The 23431-nt window shown below is 44.7% G+C and overlaps 1 protein-coding gene across 3 annotated transcripts in view; it reads right to left on the bottom strand.

Moving 5' to 3' along the window:
• The window catches only part of SMARCA2 (SWI/SNF related BAF chromatin remodeling complex subunit ATPase 2), a 168203-nt gene extending 145404 nt beyond the window's left edge, over positions 1-22799 (bottom strand). The window contains exons 1-3 of one of the 3 annotated variants that reach the window (XM_070431563.1): positions 22608-22799; positions 7061-7321; positions 3644-3773 (exon numbers count right to left, since the gene is read on the bottom strand). In XM_070431563.1, coding sequence (XP_070287664.1) covers positions 3644-3773; positions 7061-7285 — 355 coding nt within the window. In that variant the 5' untranslated portion in view covers positions 7286-7321; positions 22608-22799. Of the gene's footprint in view, positions 1-3643; positions 3774-7060; positions 7322-20280; positions 20505-22607 lie in introns of those variants that run through there. The other 2 variants (XM_070431561.1, XM_070431562.1) reach the window with 2 other exon arrangements.
• Positions 22800-23431: the final 632 nt, after the last annotated feature.

Below are 23431 nucleotides of genomic sequence, written 5' to 3'. Positions count from 1 at the left end.
GGGGATGTCAACAGAATCATTCTATCACAAAATGATATTAAAGACTAGAGGCCTGGTGCACAAATTCGTGCACCAGTGGGGTCCCTGCAGGATAGGGACAAAACCGGCTCTCCAACATCCCTGAGGGGTCCCGGATTGCGAGAGGGCGCAGGCCAGGCCAAGGAACCCCACCGGTGTATGATCAGGGTCAGGGAGGGACGCAGGAGTTTGGCCAGCCTGGGAGAGACTGCAGGAGGGCTCCAGGGCATGTCCAGCCTGTCTCGCTCAGTCCCGATTGGCCGGACCCCAGCAGCAAGCTAACCTACCAGTTGGAGCATCTGCCCCTGGTGGTCAATGCATTGTCATAGCGACTGGTCAGCTGGTCAACTGTTTGCCCCCTGGTGGTCAGTGCACATCATAGTGAGCGGTTGAGCAGCCTTAGCATATCATTAGCATATTATGCTTTGATTGGTTGAACTAAGGACCAGATGACTGGACACTTAGCATATTAGGCTTTTATTATATAGGATGTGACAGTGATTCAGATAAAGAGAATTTTTTGTTCTAAATGACTAGCATTCAATAAACTTTAGGTAAAACAGAATCTAAACAATGAAACAAAGTATTTTGGCAATTATCTTTAGTTGAAGAAACAGAGTGAGGAAATTGCCCAAGTGTGAGTATTTGTCTGAGGATGACAATGCTCTTTTTGAAATCTAGTTTGATATGCTCATTCAAAAGCAGTCAAAATGTGGCAGTTTTCTTTTCCTCATCCTCAAAGGCTATTATCTCCCCAGTTTCACCTTGCCTCAGAGCGACACAACCATCTTTCTCCTTTTAATAATCTTGAACTTATAAGTGCCAATTTTATATGAATTTTCTCTATACACACACACACACACACTCACACATGCAAACACGAAATATTATATACTTGCCTTTGAAGACTTTTTTTTTTTTTAACCCAAGGACTAAAAATAAACAATGTTATCATTGGGACCATAAGGTACACAATTCAGTATTTATTGAAAGAAATGGTTTTGCTTCTCAACCAATCACTTAAAATAATTTAATAGGTTGCTAGGTAGTTAAAGCTGGCAGCTTTCTGATCAATACCACATCTCTCTGTACCTGTGTGTTTATAAATGGCTCTCTACACTAGGGTTTTTAAAGATACATGTTATTATAGAGTCTAAAGTCTTTTAAAATCATTATACTAAAAAAGACTGCATTATACCAATACTACTTTGTCAAAAATACATGTTTAAATAACTCATTCCCCAGCCTACAACGCACTTTTACTATTTTAGAGAAAAATATTACATGCTAATATTGATTCCACTTAATGCAGACCCCTGCATTTCAAAGTAATTATAATTTACTGAAATAATATAACAATTAAGAGTTATTTAAAATTGTTGATTTCTGAGTGCATAGGTTCACTTCTCTACCTAATTGAACACAATTTACTAAGTATGTATCCAGTTATGTGCTACATACACATTGGTGCCAAGCGTTGGAGAGTCCAAGAAAAATCATCATTCTTAAGTTGATGAAAGGAGCCAAGCAATGAGAGAAATTTGAAGATACATAAAAGTAAAAATACTCCATTAAAATTCATGCATTTTGGAGTTTTCCCATGGCCCACAGTTAGAGGCACTACAAAGCCAGAACAGATAGAGCAAGCACATGGCTTTGCCAATAACTGAATACAGCTCATCTGCACTTCCCAAGTATCAAAAATTAGAGCTACATTAGCTCTGTGAACACACCTAGCTCCTTAGAATTTTAATTCATTCTTAACACTAAATGGGTCCATTTTTTTCTTCCTGGACTGTAAAACGTCCTAAGACTTTTTCAGGATGCTTTTCTGACATGGTCAAGATTTTGTGAGTCATCTGCAACAACTATACCTACCTGTCATCAAAATTCAGATCAGAGTCTGGGATATTCACAACCCTGTTTGCATATTAATGAAGACACACTCCTATGCCACCATGACTTTCCATCTTTGAGGGCGGGGCAGTCAATTAGCATATTCCCACCTTATTGGCTGTGGGTGTCGCCATCTTTGCGATGATGTGAGGGTCAATTAGCATATTCCCTCTTTATTAGATAGAATAAAACTGACTACATTTTTCTAAATCCTTACACTCAAAAACCTTCTCTCAGGTGGTTGGAGGCCTAATCATGGATGGAGAAAGCTCATACTAGTATATATTAAATTACATAGGAGTATACAAAAGAATGCATAAACCATAAACTTTGAATTAGAATATCAACATATTGGGGTTAATTAGTGCTAGAATAACCCATGCCCCTTGCATGTTTAATGACCATCCCATGATTCTGAAAACAAGTTACATTGTATTCAAAAGACTTTGAGGTATCTTTACATGCCTTCAACAGTGAGGGGAAAAGGCACCAAGAGGAAGAGAAATATTCCATATATTGATTTGGCCATTATTGCGGGTTGAATCGTGCCTTCTACAAAGATAAGTTTGAAACCCTAACCCCTAGTCCCTGTGAATGTAACCTTATTTGGGAATAGGATCCTTGCAGATGTAATCAAATTAAGATGAGGTTGCCGGGCCAGCATGGCTCAGTGGTTGAGCATTGATCTATGAACCAAGAGATAAAAGTTCGATTCCCAGTTAGGGCACATGCCTGGGTTGTGGGCTCTGATACCCAGTAAGGGGTTGTGTGGGAGGCAGCTGATTGAGGATTCTCTCTCATCATTGATGCTTCTATCTCTTTCTCCCTGTCCCTTCCTCTCTGAAATCAATAAAATATATATATTTGAAAAGGATGAGGTCATAGTGAACTAGAGTAGGTCCTAATCTGATGACTGGTATCTTTATAAGAGGAGGGAAATCTGGAAACAGACACAGACACACAGGAAAAATGTCATGTGGAGACCAAGACAGAGATAGGAGGGATAGATCAGCAAGCCAAAGAATTCCAAGGATGTTGACAATCTACAGAAACTAGGAAGAGGCAACAAATTCTTCCTACAGTCCTCAGAGTGCACGGCCCTGCTGGTACCTTGATTTCAGACTTCTAGTCTCCTGTGAAAGAATGATTTTCCATTGTTTGAAGCCACCCAGTTTGTGGTAATTTGTTATGGCAGGCCTAGGAGACTAATACAACTACCCCCACCAGCAATGACAGGTAATTCCACTGCCAAAAAAAGGCACCTTTCAGACACTGTATGTATGAATATGCAGTTTGAGAGACTCAGGAGGCGCATTGTGCCTTGACATCTGCTGTTGCTGGGAGGCAGACCAGGATCCTCCTTCCGGCCCTGTCACTTACAGGTGGTGGAAACTGGGAAAACAAAGTAAATTTTCTTTTATCCCATCTATAAAACCGGGATGATATAATTCACCTCACTAGATCATGATAAAGATTCCGAATGAAGGACACAGGGCACTCTGCTAGCTAGTGGAAGCCAGTAAAATTACTAGGATTTTGTTAGTAAAAGTGACCACATGAATAATCAAGTTGTGTTGGTGGGGCCTGGGGGTGATTTCTATAGAGAAAAGAAACCTGCTGGATTCACTCTTCCTCTGACATGTTCTTTGGAAGTCACAGTTAAAATAACCGATATGAAAGACGAACGACTACGGTTTGAAGCCAAAATCAGGCATGTAGCGTTACAGACCTTGGCTGTGTTGATCCATCGGACTCTGGGGCGGGCCCATCCCGGGGTGAGGCGGTCGCATGCCGGTGCCCTTCATGGACCCGCAGTGGATGTCTTCTACAATGCCCTTGTCGTGCATGCCATCCATGGGCTGAAACAGGCGAAGCACCGCTGTCAGATCCCTCCTTCACACAGAGCATCTCTATCTGGAGTTGTAAGTCCCCTCTCTAAAGTCCTCAAAACTGGCACAATCACCTATCGCCCACACAACAGTCATACATTTTTACACCTGCATTACACATACTATTATAATATATTACATATATTTTAGAGGTGGGGACAAAAAAAAATCAAAAAGACTACATCAATAGGATCATCAAAACTACCTGTTAAGTCAAAAGTTAAGATTATAAACAGTTGAATTTTTCCTGTAACGTCAAAACCTGAAAGTAAAAATAAAATTCTGCTCACAAGGCATACAAATAAAAGCTATTCTTCCATCCCTTCTTAAGTAAGTCCTGAAACCTGCCCTGTGTTGAAGTAGTCCCTAGTCTGAAGGAAGACTATTTGAAATGTCTGTGATGATCGATTTGTTGGGTAATTTTTTGTCATCAGAGCGGAAGGGACTATGGAAAGTTTAAAAGTTGAAACCAGAAAGTTCCATGGCAGTTGGGAAAAGAGAAACAGACCGGGTAGAGCCGAGAATGGGGTGACCACTGAAAGGGAAGGGCAGTGAAACAGATGAAGCTGTGCCACAGAGGGGGGCAAGACTGAAAAAGGTTAAAGGCACAGTTTGGGGAAAAATTAAGAACACAGGGTCTGGGAACAGGACTTGAGGCCTAGTACATAACAGACACACAATAAATAGCTATTGAGCGGACGTTAATCCAATCCAGAATTGGGCATCGGAGCATGTGTTTGGGAAAGGCAAAGTTGATTCCTCTGCAAACTGCAACAGCAATTTTCAAAAACAGCCTGAAAGGAATATTTCCAGGAGTTTATAGAAACCAAATAACTTCAAGCAAGAAAGCATGAATGTTTGCAGTTTTGGAGAAAGGAAAGTTAATTTCTGCAGAGTCAAAAGCATGCACTTGAAAAGAGGAAAAATGTACCATAAAGAGGATGTTCAGAAGAAAAATGGGAAGGGTTTGGTATAAAGACTGTCTCTGAGTGTTAAATAGTAATAATAGGGAGGAAATCAAAGCAACACAGCAGATGCAGTTAGGCCACTTGTTTATTTATTTCCAGTAACGTTGCAAAGCAAAAAGCTGACGCTCAGAGGGAGAAGGGGGAGAAAGACAAGGAAGACAGCTGTCCATAAAAAGAGTAAGAAAGCGAAGGCATCTGGTCAGCAGGTGTGAACTTAGGCACTAAACCCGTCCTCATCCAGGGAATTATCTGAGGGGCTGGGGGCTCAGGAGAACCAGATTGGCAAAAAAAAAAAATGCACACCTTGCAGAATGAGAGCAAAACCAAACAAAACAGAGTTTAGATGGGGGTAGAGAATATGAGGACATGTGAACAGAAGGGGTCGGAAGAGATAATTATTAATAAAAACAACTCAGTGCAAAAATGTAACACTGACCCGACACTTATTTATACAGCTAACGTTTTTTAAAATATATTTTTATTGATTTCAGAGAGGTAGGAAGAGGGAGAGAGAGAGAGAAACATCCATGATGAGAGAGACTCATGGAGCAGCTGCCTCCTGCAAGTCCCCCACTGGGGATGGAGCCTACAACCCAGGCATGTGCCCTTGACTGGAATCGAACCCGGGACCTTTCAGTTTGCAGGCCGATGCTCTATCCACTGAGCCAAACCAGCTAGGGCCAGCTAACTTTTAAATGCTTAAATAATCATAGAGATTAGCTAAATATGTCCTTCACATTTTATCTTTCATTTTGGAGGTGAGACATCCTTAACCCATTCTGAAATTATTTAACCCATCTGGACTAAGGTTTTACAAGTGACAGATCAGATCTATAATACAACTCCCAAATTAATTTAATATGAGCAGAAGACAATTTAATGACTTCAGTCTGTCTATATGTTCAATATGTCTGCTAAAAATATGATATAAAAAACAGTTTCATTTCATCAGCTACCTGACAAGCTAAAAACGTGTTTGTTTTTCTTTTTCTAAAAATAAAAGGAGAGAGAACTTGGGAACATTATAGGGATATTCACAATATATTTTTAAATGCAAAGAAGAAAGTTGCAGAGTAATTAAGTAGGAATATGATTCTATTATGGTGAAAGAAAAATTATTTAAAAAAAATCACACCTGTGTATGATTTTTACTGAGCATGGAGAAAAGTAAGGTGTGAAGAGCTGTCAACTGGGGTAGAGCCAGGATTAACCATTTCCTTTATTTATCTCAGTATAGTTTCATTTTTTCAAAATAAGCACTATATTACTTTTCTGATTTGAAAATCATCAAATTACAAAATTTGTAAAGTGGGTCTTTTCTTTTGGTCTCCAATGCCTTAGCTTAAAATTGACCTACAGTCCCACACAATTAGAAGAAAGACTTGCTCTTTTTTGCAGTAATCTTTCCGTTTTAAACCAGTATCTCCCATGTTTTGTCTATTTAACATTAAGAGGCATCCCACCACCTTATCCCCATGATGTCATCCACAGGGGACGTAAAACCTCTACTGTCTCATCAGGCACGACCTTCAGGTAATATGCAGTGGCCTCATAGAGTTTCCTTGACTTTTGCTAACTTTCAAAGCAAATTGTCTCAGAGGCTCTTGTTTACTTGCTCCAAAGGCTGTTCTCTCTTCTTTGCATGTCCTGTGAAGGCCTAATGCTAAAACTGTCCCAGTATGACCATCCCCACAGCAACAATCCAAGTCTCACAAACAGAGGATCATTATAACAGTCCAGAAACAGACGGCTGGCCCCGAGCTCTGCTAAATCAGGCCCCTCTCCCAGAATGAAGCCACTGAGAGAGACAGCCAAGTGCCTGTGAGGGCCTCCCTAGAAACTACCTAAAATCTTTAGGAGGGGACTCATGTTCCTTTTACTCTTTGAGATCTAATTTTTAAAATAAACACGAACATTTTAAAGAAAGAATAATTCTCAGTATGTTCATTTGTGGATGATATAAGTTACTGAACACATAGTCAGACTTATTCATTTATACACTTATTCACCAAGCCAAAATAGCTGCAACCCATACATCAGAGAATTTAACTATCAGAACTGCATATTCTATCTTGTCTTTTTAAAAAGCCACAATCTGATCTTCCTGACTAGTGCAACATCTGTAACAATAAACAAGCCTCAGAAGGTATGTTTTTAATAATATTCAGGGTAAGACAAAGACCTAGCTTCTCTGGTAAAAGTAGCAGAAACAGAGGGGTACGGGGTTACCAGGGACATTAGCCGTCCACGATGCAGAAGATGAGCCTGAACAGGAGAAGAACCTCTTACCTTGTGCATCTGATGCATGCCTTCCTGCGGGAAGTCAGCAGACCCCATCGTCGGCATAGGGTGTGAGACACTTGGAGGTCCAGGACTTGGCCCCATCATACTGTGGACGGAACCTGGAGATGGTCCAGGTCCCGGACTAGGTCCGAGAATTGGTCCAGGAGAGGGTCCGGGCCCTGGCGAAGGCCCTGGGTGGGGCATCGCACCAGGGTCGGTGGGTGTGGACATCTACTTCTCCTGTCTCTGCCAGTCAGCACAATGATACTGAGTTGAAAAGAAGGGGAAAAAAAAGGAATGTTTTCAACATGATGCTAAGATCAGAATAAAACAGTTGTTAGTATTTGACGGTGCCATTTTTATAACAAACATCAAACAGAACTGCCCTGCCTGCTCCAGATGTTTGAATGTGATATATATCCATCTGCCCTAGTCTTTATGAAGACCACTTGTTTAAAAGAAAAAAAATACTCTAAATGATTCCCCAGAAAGATATAAATCATCTAAGATACAAAAAGTACTCACTGGAGAAACTCAAATTTAGCACATAAGCAGAATTCTGAACAAGTTTAAAATTTATTACTGAAGCCAACAGATGCTCTCCATTACTTACTGGCTGGGGCACCTAGCAAGTCCTTAACCTCCCAAAGCCATTAAAATATAACCCCCTTAAAACATATCCAACCAACATTCATTTTCATAAGTAAATGGACATTCAAAACTTCATAGAAAATCCTAGGTAGTTAAAATCCCAGATAGCGAAAAAGTAAAATTCCATAAATTGAGAATGAAAGAGAATCCCCAATCGTAGGAAAAGCAGAGGTTATGGGAGTCAGACAAATATGGGTTCACATATCCATGTGATATAATTATTAGCTGAGAGTGAAATGCAACAATACATGTAAAAACACAGTTCTTTGCCTGGCACAATAAGCAGCCATCTATTATTATTAAGCAGCCATCTATTATTATTATTATTATTATTATAAAATTGGTATTCAGATTATATATATTTCAGGTGTTCAACGTTATAGATGTTTGGATACACTGCATGGTGTTCACCGCTGTAAATCTAGTTACCATCCATCACCATACAATTGACCCCCTTTACCCATTTCGCACTCCTCTCAACACCTTTCCCATCTGTTCTTTCTATGATTTTGTTTGTTCATTGCTTTTTTTTTAAGATTCCACATATAAGTGAAATCATACAGTATTTGTCTTCTCCGTCTGACTTGTTTCACTTAGCATAATACTGCCCTCAAGAGTTCCTTCCTTTTAATGGCTGAGTAATTTCCATTTTCTTTATCCATTCATCTACCAATGGGCACTTAAGCTATTTCCATGTTTTAGCTATTGTAAATAATACTGCAAGGAACATAAAGGTGCCTATATCTTTTCAAATTAGTGTTTTCTTCTCCTGTGCCCACTCTTTTTAGCATTATTTTCCCACCACTGCCACAAAACCAGAGGTGATCAGAAGGATCAGTTGAAGACGTGGTCCTCCTGCCAGCCAATAGAAGACAACTTGGACAGTCAAGAATTCGTCCTAGGCCTCTCTGTGGTCCAATATTCCAAGTGAAGTCATCCATGACGCCTGGATTGGGGCCTACCACAGATGAGGTATGTCAATTCTGGGTCTATTTCAGCAAAGTCATATTCCATCGCCCACGCTCTGAAACTTCTTGGCATCCCCACGGAGGAGCTCCCTTATGGGGTGGGTACAAGTGCATCTTGGACATGAGCCAAAAACGAGTAAGTGTTTTTCCAAATCCTGATGGAGATCAATGATCCCAGAAAGATAGCTGAATGCCACTAGTGATAGTAATTATTACACAGTATGTTATCTGGGGGCACATACCTGTATACACAAAAACTTTCTGCTGTTACCCTCACAAAATACAGAATGAGACACCATAAGGGATTTAAGTACCCACTGCTTAGTGGCAGGGATAGAATTAGACCACAAGGGCCCAGTCACCTATAACAAGGCCCTCTCCACAGTGAAAGTAGAAGTTTTAAAAAAAAAAACCCACATTAGTTCCATTCTTAGCTACCTACTATCACCTCTCGCAGAATCTCTAGACTGTGAAGGCCATGAAGACAGGTTTGGCTCTTTTTCATTCCTGTATCCCCAGCACCTCTGACCAGCATGTAGTAAGTGCTCAAAAAAAATCTGAATGAACTGAAACGACAATTTCAAGGGCAAACGGTTAACAGAGTCAATTATTTTATATATAAAAATTATAGAGCAATCGGTGTCTGAGGTGTGTTCACAGGGACCAGTTTGTAAAGTATGACTGCCTAATCATTATACTATGCACCTGAAACTAACAGAAAATAATATTGAATGTAATCTGAAATTGAAAAAAAGAAACCTTAAAAGCGTAGGCAAGAACTCAGGGCAGAAGTCAGACGCAAATACAGCAGTCCTTGGGTTACGTCGGACTCCACGTACGTCGTTTCGTGGTTACGTCGCCATTTCCCATTTAGTTATTAAAAAAAAAGTTCCATAATTTCAACATATGTACATATGTGCTTTATGTTTTTTATTATTTATTTACCACAAGTAAAGGTCAGGAATTGTTCTTTCTTTTAATTTTTTTTTACTGTTTCACTTAATTACTGCCGTGTATGTGCTCCATGTGAGCGACGTAGGTGCTTATGTAGGTGGGTTCAGACTTATGGCAAAAATCGCGTCACGCTGTGCTTTAGGAACAGATCTCCGATGTAACCTGAGGACCTACTGTACCATATGGTTTCACTTGTACATAGAATCTAAAAAAACAAAACAAAAACACATAAACAACACAAAAGAGCAACAGACTCACAGATAGAACAAACTGATAGTTGCCAGAGTGGAAGGGGTGGGGAATAAGTGAAAAATGTGAAGGGGAATAAGAGTACAAGCTTCCGCCGAAACCGGTTTGGCTCAGTGGATAGAGCGTCGGCCTGTGGACTGAAAGGTCCCAGGTTCGATTCCGGTCAAGGGCATGTACCTGGGTTGCGGGCACATCCCCGGTAGGAGATGTGCAGGAGGCAGCTGATCGATGTCTCTCTCATCGATGTTTCTAACTATCTATCTTTCTCCCTTCCTCTCTGTAAAAAATCAATAAAATATATTTAAAAAAAAAAAAAAAAAAAAGAGTGCAAGCTTCCAGTTATTAGATAAAGAAGCCACAGGGATATAGTGTACAACACAGGGGATATAGTAAATATATAAAAAAAGGCTAATATGCAAATTGACTGAACAGCAGAACTACCGGTCGCTATGACGCGCACTGACCACCAGGGGCAGATGCTCAACACAGGAGCTGCACCCTGGTGGTAAGTGCGCTCCCACAAGGGGAGTGCCACTCAACCAGAAGCCAGGCTCATGGCTGGTGAGCACAGCAGCAGTGGCAGGAGCCTCTCCTGCCTCTGCGACGGCCCTAAGGATGTCCGACTGCTGGAATGGGCTCCCGGATTGCAAGAGGGCACAGGCCGGGCTGAGGGACACTCCTAGTGCACGAATTTCATGCACTGGGCCTCTAGTAACATAATAGCATTGCATAATGACTGTTAATAGATTTATTGTGGTGATCACATTGCAAGGCATATAAATACCAAATCATCATGTTGCACACCAGAAACTAATACAATTTTATATGCCAACTATACTTTAGTAAAAAAATTTTTAAAAAGAATTTAGGGCATTCTGATGAGTTGGGGCTTAAAACGGAAAGTGATGATAAGCTGCTTTGGAGTGAATATAAGCAGGGGATCACTCAAACTCTTTTGCTGATAGAAGATGGGACCAAAAATGTAGTTCAAGCAGTTTCTAAAACAACAGGGAAGCCCCACGGGTGAATTACAGCCTTGAATTCTCTAGAGAGCCAAATGTTATTATTTATTCTTTGTGATTAACAAAGCAGACGGAAGTAACAATTTTTGGCAGCCCACCCCTTCACACACACACACACACACACACACACACACACGTTCAGTCATCATTTTAAATTTAGGAAGCCAACTTCAATCCAGGGGCACTACAAGTTATGTTCTTTTATGTATGTCAGCAAACTAATACACCCCTTTATTTTTTTGTGAATAAGAGGAAATTGCTTACTTCCAGTTATAATTTACCTTGAAATAGGCTTCAATAGCTACGACAATAATATACCACAAACCTGAGCAATGACAATACAAGTACTTTGCCTGGTTTGTCCTACTTTTCATGTTTTAATATATATTACCTATAATACTCCTTTCTACAAATATGATCGCCTTCATCTGGGAATCTCATAGAATGCTGTGATTACCTATACATAGCCCCATAACTATGCTCCTCATTTTTAATTTTTGTTAAAGGAAACTACTAAAAACTTAAAGTGAAAAACACATGAGAAGGACAAGGGAAAAGTATGGACATATAAGTGGAATATTAATACCATGCAGTTAACTTTTTACTAAGAGAACCTTCAGATGCATACACATAATGAATGTGCCATTACATAGCATGACTCACAAATGAGAAACTAGCTCAGAGAAATAGCACAGTCTAGTAGAACGCGCCCCCGTGCCACAGGGCTCATGATTGGCAGGAATCTGGACTGTCACACACCTTGAATGTGGTACTTACTCTCTGGCTTCTGACTGGGAGCCCAGAAACCTGAGTCTTTCCTCTCAGAGTCACCACTAATTCTAGGGCCCTGAGCCAAGTGCCTTTCCCTCGGGGTCTCTAGGCCTCCTCTGGGCTTGGGATAGGAGTATCTCAAGGCTCCCTCCGTCTGTCTATCCGATGACTGGGAGCATCTCGCAACCTTCCTGCACGTGAGGAGGCTCTGTGGCCAGATCTGGGCGTCCCAGGACGGGCGTCTTGCTGCCACCACAGGTGTGCTGAAGAGGAGCACCTCTCAGAGATGCTGCACAGTCCTGGCCTCTCCATTTCTGGTGGCAACTTGACAGCACAGCTCAGGTGCCTGATGAAACCTTCCCACAGTGTAAAGCAAGGAGGGGGGCGGGGGTTAATAAACGACAACAGCTACCAGTCTTTGGCAGCTGTGCATGTTGTTACTAAGTGACTATGATTAAGGTTTAAAGCCCAGTATTGGCCAACTGGGTTTCTCCCTCTTCAACCCTGCAGGTATCCCCAGGAATCCAACCCCCCTTCCTTCCTTTCTTCTTCAAAGGGCGAATGAAATGCTGCAGACAGGGTGGTGAGGGAGAGGAGAGAGCTCAGATAACCTTGATAGGGTAGTGGTTGATCTGTCCACAAGATAACACCCAAAACTTATTTTTATTTTGTGTTGGGGGAGGGAGTTTTACATTGTCACAGAAAAGAACAACCAGTTCCACAATTATGTGGCTAATATAATGAAGAAAATGTGTGTATGTGTGGGGGGAGGGCGGGCATGGAGGCGAGGTAAGGCACAGTGACCTCCCCATACAAGCAATGCTAGTCCTCTGACCTCCCCGTATGCTACCTCAGACCAGCACTCCCTGAGCGCCAGGCCACTGCATTCTTGGCCAAGAATTTTCCAGCAGTACACCATGTCTTTTCTCCTCCTGATGTTCCTGCCTTTACAACTGGCGAGTGTGTGTTTTTAAAAATAAAGGTTTGGAGCTTCCCACAACTCCAACCACCAGACATCTTCCTCAGCCCAGTCTCCTTCCTCTCCCCTCGCTGAAAGCGGCAGCGCACCCATCTGCATATTAAAAGAGCTCAACTTCATGGGATCTTAAGGGTCACCAGTCCAACCATGAGAAAGCACATACCTTACTGTCTTACTGCAATCCACAGAAATACCAAAGACCCCCACTCTTGTAGTAATATTTAAACACACCCATTCGTGCTTCATAGTAACTTTAGTGACTTAAATCAAGGAGGCATTTTTGTCACATCCCCATTGAAATGATGAAGGCAGGAAGGGACCACCTAGTTTGACCAAAGTCACATCTGTAAGTAGAACCTCTTACCTGTCGTCCCAGCCAATGCTGAGCCACTACACCCATCAGGCCAGGCCACCCACCCGGGTGTGGAGAGCATGCAGCAATGATAGGAGTGGAAAGCACAGAAACAAAGATGGAAAAAACGGGAGAGAGATTTTGCAACATCAATGATGAGAGAATCACTGATCTGCTGCCTCCTGCACACCCCTTACTGGGGATCGAGCCTGCAACCCAGACATGTGCCCTGACTGGGAATCTAACCATGACCTCCTGGTTCATAGGTGGATGCTCGACCACTGAGCCACACCAGCTGGGCATGGCTGTGATAACATATTAATTTATGACGGGGCAGAGAAGTAAAGAGAAGCCCTGAGAGAATATGAGGTGGAGACAATGTCATGAACTAAAGAGGTCGGTGATATTTAATCAAACATTCTGGGGGCCCAATTTGATTCCTCTATTCCCAACTGTACTGACTCTCCACTGGGCACAAGGCATGTACAAAAACGACCAGAGGGCTTACTGACTCCCAGGCTCTGCAAGCCTGATAGGGAAAGAGCACAAATCCACAAATAGCACGGAGGGAGGGAGGAAAAGAAATGGAACCTCCTGCAAGACAAGAAGGGGCATAGCTCAAGTGTCCAACACAGCCCAGGGCAGGAAAGATGACTTGCAGCTTGGAAAGGGAGTTAGGGAAGGCTGCACGGAGAAGGTGGCATGTCAGCTAGGCCTTGACATAAAAGTAAACATACAAACGTTTCCTAGAAACTCTGTTTTCTAGTCGCAGAAAGAGCTTGAGGAAATGCCACCATCATGACTAGGCAACACACCCTACAGAACTCTCTCCGCCGAAGGTCATAAGAAAGACGGGAAATCTTAGATCTCCGGCAGACATTTATCACTGCGGGGTCTACAGAAAGACTGGGGTGCAGGCTAAAGGTGGAACACCAGGACTGAAAACTAGGCCCAGTTCACCTCCCTAAGAATAACTCAGTCTTTCAAAAGTTTCCTGGCTGTCCCGTAGGACAGTAAGGCTCAGGAGATAGTAAAGATAAGTTAAAAGAAAAGAGTTCTTTTCATGTCCCTTTGCTGACTCAGAGTCTCTCTCCGGACCTGAAGGGCCTCTTGCTTCTATGTAGCTTTCTCTAGAAATGAACTGATAATTCCTCACAAGAAGTAGCCACAGCTCTAGAACTGGGACACTGCACCGCTAAGCTTAATGGGGGAGCAGAGCTGGGTCAGGAGAGCAGAGATGAAGATAAAGAAAAACTACCAGAAGTTTCTCTTTTAGAGGCCCAGGTTGTTGGGCTAGGTCCGTAGTCTGCAAACCGTGGCCCGCGAGCCACATGCGGCTCTTTGGCCCCTTGAGTGTGGCTCTTCCACAAAATACCACGTGCGGGTGGGCACTTACAGTGCAATTGAAACTTCGTGGCCCATGTGCAGAAGTCGGTATTTTGTGAAGAGCCACACTCAAGGGGCCAAAGAGCCGCATGTGGCTCGCGAGCCGCAGTTTGCCGAGCCGCAGTTTGCTGACCACTGGGCTTGGTGGGAAGTATTACCAAAGCCCTGTGCTTTTTGGTCTCAGTTGTGCAACTTTAAACAGGGCACAATGTGGTTTGTGCCGCGGATAGAAACCACGCTGGGCTTCACGTGGACATTACACACTGCTGGACAAAACTCTAGCCAGGCACGGAAAACGCTTTTCCTTGTGCTTATTCCTGTCAGTGTCCCATGCAAAGTGGAATACGTTTCAAAGTGGTTGGGTTGGAAGTTTGTTGGGCTTCTGTGACCTCGTCGTCGCTGAGTCAAGGATAAACTGCCTTGGGACCATCCTTCAGAGTGAGGCCTGGCAAAGGCTCTGAGGCAGCTCCGTGCAAGGCAGAGGACGGCAAACTCTGCGGTGGCCACCGAGTGTCCCAGGCTTCCCAGGCACAGCCTCACAGGAACCTGGCTCTTCACACCCTCACCCTGGAGACACCGTCTACCTGTGATGCAATTCGATGACCTCCTCGTGAGGACAGCCAAAGCTTCCACAAAGGAAAAATCCTTTAAAAAGAGTGTTCACGAGAAATCCCGAAGTACTAGAAAACCCCTCAACAAAAGAGCAGCTCAGCAGAGCATCCCTCTAAGCTAGGAGTCAACTTCCATGGGTGGTTATAAAGGTCACCATGGGTAACTGTCATGTCTAAAACTCATTTGAACCCAAAGTGCTAGGCAATGAGTCCAAACCGAACCAAGCCAAACAAGCCAATGACAGCTAGTTTGAAAGCGCGACACCTGCAGTGTACTGTGCCGTGTGTGTGTGTGTGTGTCCCCATGTGACGGTCCTTCCTACGTCCCATTAGGCCCCTGGCAAGGCAAGCTCATTTGGGATGCTGATAAGCATCAGTGATAGCCACTTCCTTCTCTGTCTGCTGAGATAATATTTATACATTAAACACATACAAGAGTCTGAAATACATACTTTAAAACTCTTCTGGTTGACATGGCACACTGTGGCACCACAACTCCAATATCACATTCTGTTATGCGACAGACGAGCTTTGATATGCCACAACTTTTGTAGTAGGGACAAAATTTCAAGAAGGAACCCTTCAAGTTCTTTGCAACCAAATGAATAATGGTCATTTATGACATTTGTTTGCCATTAAGAAAATCACCATGTAGTTCATTTGACCTCTTTGAGGTTCAAGTTCTTCATCTGCAAATAAGCATAATAATAGCAGCTACCGCCTCACCTTTGATATGAATCAAATGAAATATTACACATGATGACACCTGATGAGCGATCATGTAAAAATGCGCATTATCCCAAGGATCCTTCTAAAGGCTTCAATTCCCATCCTGGCCTTGAATCAACATCCTGTCAGATTCATCTAAAATATTTTTTGTTCATGAATAGCCTTGCTCAAAACTTCTGAGAGACAAGCCTCCAATAGGCATTGGGTAAACTATTCATACATGAGCCTGGAAGTCAGGTCTTCCTACCATCTCCAACTTCATCCTTTGAAAACTCTCCCCACCTGGACCCTCTTGTCCTGGGTGACCAGGTCAAAAATGGTACATTGGTCTTTTCACAGATTCTTTAGGCTCAGCCCCTGTGCTATCAGGACTGTCTTCTGATCTCAGGTGATCACAGTCCATCACCCCCACCTCTGCCCCGCTCCAGCAGCAACCCTACCCCATCGAGAAGACCTTATCTATCCCATGGGCCCAAGAGAGCTCACCCTGATCTCTGCCTGTATCACATGGCCCTTGCAGTTTACTATTTGTTATTCGTGTTTACATGTTCTGGTACATTCTTTAAAACACATCAATTTCAACTATAGGTCATTTATTTTTTACAGAATTATGAATTTTGCTTAATAACATTTTAGGACATACAGGAATAAAGCACAACCGCAAGCTACAAAAAAGTTGCAAATATTTTCAAAGTCGTTAAGTGCCTGGTTCAAAAGCATAGTAGGGAGATGGGAGAGGGCTGCTATCCTCATGGGCATTCCACTTCCACGTTTGATGACTTATATAAACCAACATATCCTGACTCTTTTTGGTTAGAGAATTCTGAATTCTGCTTAAAAAACAAACAAACAAAACAAAACAAAACAAACAAAAAAGGAGCCCTAGTTAGGTAGCTCAGTTGGTTAGATCATTGTCCTGATATGCCAAGGATGTGGGTTCCATCCCCAGTCAGGGCACATACAAGAAGCAACCAATGAATGCATAAGTAAGTGAAACAACTAATCAATGTCTGTCTGTCTGCCTGTCTCTCCCTCTCTCTCTCCTCCCCTTCTTCTCTCATCAGTAAATAAAACCATTTATTTTAAAAAAGGAGAGGGGTGGGCTATAATTACATTTAATGGTTTTTAATTTTTAAATTTATTTCAACTTCTGTGGATTCCATTCATCAATTTACAAAGAGGCCAGCCCAAATTTAAATTAGTTCAGTTTCTGAAAAAGTTTCTAAAACATTAGTGCTTGAATAGAGATAGATGATATATTGTTAAAGACTAAGGCTTGAGATGCTTATATACCTAAAACTACAATAGGATACTGTTACAGTTTAAAAGATTTTAAATCACAGAGGCATATAGCCTGATTATAACTGTCTAAATGTTCTGAAAGTCTTATATCTATTATAAAACATCATAATTCACGGTAGGCTTCAGTTATATAATAATGTATTATAAAGCCAGAAGTTTGGAAGGGGACTACTTCTGTCAACATTTTAAAAACCCTGTCTTCCATATCTAAAACATCATTCCAAATGAGTGAATTAATGAGTAATGAACTCATAATTAAAATTAAATATTGTTTATATGCAACATTCAAAAGACCCAACTATTTAGCTCCTGAATTTTGTCAGCTCTTTTATGTTTTGCTAAGTTATAATTATTCAAGTCCCTTTGACTGTATCTTTAAGACTGGTCTTACTTAAAGGTTCTCTCTTAATATATCCTGAATACTTAATATCTACAAGGAAAAGTGCTACATTAATAAGAAAAAAAATAAAGTCATAATAAATAGTAATAAAGTTGTAAAGTTTTCCAAAGCCATATTGCAAGATCCCATTTAACTTGGAATAGATATCTTAGGAAAATAAATATGTTATCTTTCACAATGGCTCTGTAGAACTAAGTTTTAGACTCCTATGTTTCCTATAAATATAGTCACAATTTCTTTGGTAGAAAACACAGACCAAATAACTTACCACCATATTTCTGTATTTTCTATTCCCAATTACTTATGAAATGATCCATGACTTTACTAACTGGCTAGAGATTAAGTTTCCATAATACAAACTCTTGCAAAGATGACAGAAATTCAGCATCCGCAATTGGTCAAAAACAATCTACAGAACACACTTAAGGAATTGGAGTAAATTAGAAGATAATTCTTTTACATAAAAAAAAAAGTGACAAGAAAAAATTCAGAAGTAGGTTCCAAATATGGCTTTTACATTTCAGAAATTTTCTCATTTCTTCACCAGAAGTACTGGAGAAATGTGACTCATTTATTGAGAGCTTTCAAAGTCCACTCACGGTAAGCAACTCATGAAAATGATCTTGACCACAAACAGTGAGAATCAAAACTTCTGGTGGTTAAATCAGGTCCTACCAACACACCTTCAATAAGCTAGTGCTGGCAAACACCCCTTAGCCTTATGTTTGTGGTAATTCAGTTGTTCTCATGGCAGCATGTCAAGATGTCATAAATAGCGATTTATTATTTCTCTGGAGTATCAAAAAGCTGCTGACCTAAGAGAGTTTGACAAACAAATGCCCTGTTTACAAAGGAAGGCTTCTAAAGGGAAAAAAGGGCACGCACCACTTTTATAATGTATCAAAGTTTTCTCTTTTATGCTCTTGCTTGAATACATAATAAGCCTTTAAAAATGAAATGTCAAAATATTACAGTAATATAAGAGGCATCCCAATTATCTCCTAGAAAAGAATGGGATATGCTTTCAGACTGGTCAGTAAAATGACTTACTTTAAACTTAATTAAAGGAAAGAAGTTTTAAATAATTATTTGCCAAAGTCTCACCTTCTAGTTATACTGTCAGAAATATTTTAAACAGAATTCAAGTATTAACAATATAATACAAGCAGAGGTACTTTTTGTGTGTGTATGTCAAATTCCAACCCTCCTGTGTTGGTCAAAGCACTTTTCAAGAAACCTGACGAGAAATGCTCAAAAACCACTTTAAAATTGAACAAAAGAAAAGATCTAAGGCTGCTTTGAACACACTCTTGCAGTGAATATTTTCTGTGAAACACCACAGTGCAGCCAGCCTAGACGCTGGGATGTAAGTGATGTAACTCATAAGAGAAAGGCTGCATTGAAGGAAGCACTCCCTCGCCTCTTCCAGTTCTTCAAGGGTCCTGATACCCCAAACTCCTAATTTATTCTACAATATTCTTTACCAATACAGAGTCTCTCTTTAATACCTTCCAACAAGAGAGCTGGACCTCAGCCTAGCGGTGTTTTTTCTTTAGTCCATGCCAATAAATATCACTTGCACCTAATAAGTATCTCCAAATCCCTTCTTTCCAGCAGCTAACGTTTGAGTTGTCAGCAAGCTTTAAAAAAAAAAAAAGGAAAGAAAAAATCTAGAATAAAAGGGCAATTAGATTCCTAAAAGTGTGTCTCAATTTGCATAACAATGCACCACCTTGCCTTCAAACCTGACACACCTCTTAACACTTTATCACTGTGCTAGCAGTGGGCTGGAAGCCTACCAAGTCTAGTGTGGGCAAAGAAGCCTTGGGTAATGGTCCCCCAAATAAATGGTGGAAAGTATTACCCAAAACATCTGAATGTGCCTCTGTAAGGAAATACACACACATTCAACACTGGGCATGGTTTTTATTTTAGTACAACTCTCAGTGGTTTCTGAGTTGTACTGGTTGGGCAGGAATTTTCTCCACATGCGAGCAACAATCTCTCTGCTCATACAAGCATTCTGTTCCTACAAGCATGGCATAACCAGATGTAAATAAGTAAGTCCTTTGAAATGGAAGTTTAAAATTTAACCCTGCTATTGGTAACGCACAGACGTGAAAAGTAACCACTCAATACAGCAGACAAACGTGTATCCTTAATGTCTTCCTTATGCTCTACCATTACACATACTTGGGAAGACAGGCTGCACATAATGACAACGATGACACGAACCAGGGTCGCTTTGATTTTTCAAAAGCACCAACCTCCTTCAGGTCAGGCAGGGAGGAGAACAGGCGACAACCTTGCAAAACTCTCCCAAAAGTTATATAAACAAAGGAGGGGAGAAGCCCAAATGGGTTCTGCACCCATGTGCTACTAAAATTACATAACAACCGGTGCAGGCACTAAAGAAGGAATGGCTTCTGCACAACACTCCCACTTCCCTCGACCCCCGAGCCTGTCTCCTTCTTCTTAAAAAGCCAAACGCCTGGCAAGATCAAGTGGACAACTCTGAATATTTATTTTATTGCTGGAGTAAATCCTGCCAGAGTTGGAGGCACGTTTAGGCCCAAAGTTTGAATGTGCAACACACAGGGAGCAGCGACTCCACTCTCGGGACCCGCAGGAGAAAGAACTGACAAGCGACAACATCCAGGAAGGCCTTCTCCTTCCCCCTCAGGATGCCTCCCGCTGGAAAGTTTCCACGCAATCGATCGAAGGGCAAGGAGCCCATTTCCCCCGCCTGCCTGACTTTGCAGGAAAAGCGAGCGGGGAGACCAGAGGGAGCGGGCAGGGAAAGTACTGGAAAGATCCGCACCCAGCGGGTGGCGGCGACGCAGGCTGCTTACCTGGGGTCCGCGGAACAAAAAGAGGAGCGGGGCTCGCCGAGCCTGCGGTGGCGGCGCGGTCGGCGGCCGGGAGCCGGTGTCCGCCGGAGCCCTAGGCCCGCGCCGTAGCCCGCGGCCCAGCCCCGGCCGCCGCTTCCTCGCTCGCGCGCGTCATGTCACGGCGATCAAACATGTCTGTGTGCGCTTCGCTGCTGTGACTTCCTGATTCTCTGCTGCTCGCGCGCGCACACTCACCCTCACAGCCACACGCACACGCCACCCCGACCTGCCCCCGCCACCAACCTGGCCTGTCCTCCCCGGGCTCTGGGGGAGGGCGCCAGCAGGGGCATCTGCCCGCGCCGCTGCTCCCGACGCACTGGCCACGGCGCGCACAACCCACTCACATTCACGCGCGAACACACTCGCGTCGGCCCCGAGGGTTCGGAGACGCGAGCCACCGGAGCTCGCCACCCCCCTCCACCCCCCACCCCACCCTACTTAGCTGCCCTGACAAACTTTTTTTTCCTGCCTGATCCGCGTCCAACTTCCCTCCACCCCCACCCCCCAGCAGTCCGGCCAGCCCAGCGCTCACCAAAATCAGCCGCAAACTGCAACCCGGATAAAAATAATAATGCAGCCCAGGCGGCGGGGGCGAGCGCGCAGCACTGGCAGGAGGCGATTTCCCCGCGTGTACCGGAAACCGGCCCGAGTGCCCACATCAGGGCGCGGGTGTCTCCCGGAGCCCGCACTACTGCGTCCGGCCCGCGCGGTGCAACTGAGCCCGGACTGCAAGGCCCGGTGCCGGGCACCCGAAGCACTGGACTCGGAGTGCGCCCCGCAGCCGGAGGGCGGCGAGGGGCTGGCGCGCCGGACCGGTTATTTGGGGAAGTGCATCGCGACACCTTTGCAGGAGGCACGGCCGTGTTTTCCAACGCAAGTGGGAGGAGGGAAGACTGAGGGGGAAAGCAGAAGGGGTTAACCAGGTTGGGATGGGAATAGAGCAACTCGAAAGCAGAGACCCAGAAAGATGGGTGCGTGTTATCCTTGGAATTAAGCTCCCACTGGGGCTCCCAGCCTCCCGTCCTCACCCCCGCCCCCCCCCCCCCCCCACGTCCTTCTCCCCGCTGAAGCCCTTCCCCTTCTCCAGCGAACGCCACCATCGCCGCCCGGGTGTGCGCGGGTCCTGTTTGTGACAGTAAGGCAGAAGAGGATTATCCGGATCATGGCCTCCGGGCTCGAAGCCACAGTCTCTCTCCCTGGCCCCAGAGCGCCCCTAGCACCCGGACAGTTGCGGGCGACCTACGCCCGCGATTCCCGCGGCTCAAGCTGCAGGAAGACTCAAACCAAAAGAAGACAAACCCGGGGAGGGAGAGGGCAGGGTAAGTGAGCCCTGCGGGCACCTCTGACCTCCTTCGGTGCCTCCTCCCTCCTTCCCAGCTGTGCGGCCCGGGCCAGACACCCCGAACTTCAAAGCCCGAGCCCGCGCCGTCGCCAGGTATCAGGAGCAGGAACGCCCGCAGAGCCTCGGGCACAGCGCCCTGGCAGCCCTTTTCCCTAAAAGCCTGACTACCGGTCAGCATTCCTACCCCCGGGCGCCCGAGGGAACGCGCAAAGTGGAGGTGACACCTCCGATCCGGCACGCACCGGCCCCGCGGCGGTGGCAGCCGCCGCCTCGGCGCGCCGGCCCAGGCTTCTCCGGCCTCTCGCTCGGCTCTCTGCAGCCTTTTAAACTCGTCTCCGGGAAGCGAGTGGCAGCCGCGATCGTTGGCGCCTCGCCGCCTGTCCAGGCTCCTTGCCTTCCTCTCCCGCTGCACTTCCAACTCTTCCGGGGAGGACTGAACGGCCGCATTTCCATTCTCCTCCCCAATCTTCCAGCCCCCTCCCGCTTACCCCCCAGACTTTTAAGGGAATGGGGAAGGGGTGTTGCCACCTTGCCAAGTGTGTGCATTGCAACCTTGAGTTGGCAGCGCATCGCTGCCTGCCTAGCCAGGGTCAAGGCTGTGGTTTGTTGGGATTCCCCCTCCTTGAAGTAGTAATTATTACTGTTATTATTAGAACAGCGAGGTTCGGTTGAAACTTTCCCGTTTCTTCCACCGTCGCCCGGGTTCTGTCGTTAGAGCATTCCACCTGAGGCCCGGGGGGAGGAGGCGGGCTTTTTTTGTTGTTGTTGTGGCGGTTGGCCCGCCTGTTTGTTTTGATCTCGTCGCATGCACAATAAATAATAATTAGGATAATAATGAATAATCCCCGGCGCGGGCGGCGCGGTGCCGGAGGGGTTTGTGAAGCGGCTGCAGCCGGGAGGCCGCGGGGAGGGGAGAGAGGAGAAGGGAGTTGTAAGTTATATTTACCTTGCTCGCGAGGAGTGTGCTGGCTGAAGCTCTTCCCTCTCTGAGTCACCCAGAGTACAGAAACGGAGGAAGAGAGGACTAGATTATGAATATGACTTCATTGATGACAGCCATCCCCTCCTCTTCCTAAACTCGGGCTCCGCCCCTCGCCACCTCCTTGGGCGCCGGAAGACGCGCCGCAGTTGGCCCCGCGCGCCGCTCCTCCCTGCCCGCCCCGGCGCGGGTTGGCGGGAAGCTCCTGTCACTCGACCCCGCTCAGCGACTCCGGGAGCTCGGGGGGAGGAGGGGGCGGTGTGCAAGAATGTGGACGGAGACAGCTCTACTGTATGCGTGGATCCGAGTGTCTGCGAGGCGCCGGCTCTCCGCCGCGTTTGTGCCTGGAGCAGAGAAACTGCGCAGGACGCGGAAAGCCCAAGCCTCGATGGAGTTGGGCGGCCGCCCTCCCTCTGCGCAGTCCTCGTCCAAGGGCGCTGCCGGGCACCCCGGGGGGCTGGGGGAGCGGTGGGAGGCGGCCGTAGTAATAGCGTGTAGTAGTTTGGGGTTCTGCGGAGAAGGTGCTGGAATTTAACTGTGCCTCCGCCTGCCAGAGCCAGCCTGCAGAGAGAAAGGGAGGGGACGGGGAAGGGCTCCGAGTGGCACCAAAGCTGTTTGTGGTACAGTGTTGACCATGAAAAAAACAACAAAAAAAACACCAGGCATTGTCTTGCGGGCTGAAACTTTTTATCGCTCTCTCCCGCCAACGTCCGTCCCCCACCCCCCACCCCCCCCCGCCAGGCTGTAATTATAAATCTGCCCCCTTTCTCTTCCGCAGAGAGGGAGGCAGG

The sequence above is a fragment of the Myotis yumanensis genome, unplaced genomic scaffold, assembly GCF_028538775.1.
Source record: "Myotis yumanensis isolate MYYU_CA2020_CCGP unplaced genomic scaffold, mMyoYum1.0.hap1 SCAF_12, whole genome shotgun sequence".
NCBI classification, from domain to species: domain Eukaryota; kingdom Metazoa; phylum Chordata; class Mammalia; order Chiroptera; family Vespertilionidae; genus Myotis; species Myotis yumanensis.
The sequence above is the reverse complement of the archived record's forward strand: the minus strand, read 5'-3'. Positions and strand labels throughout refer to the sequence as shown.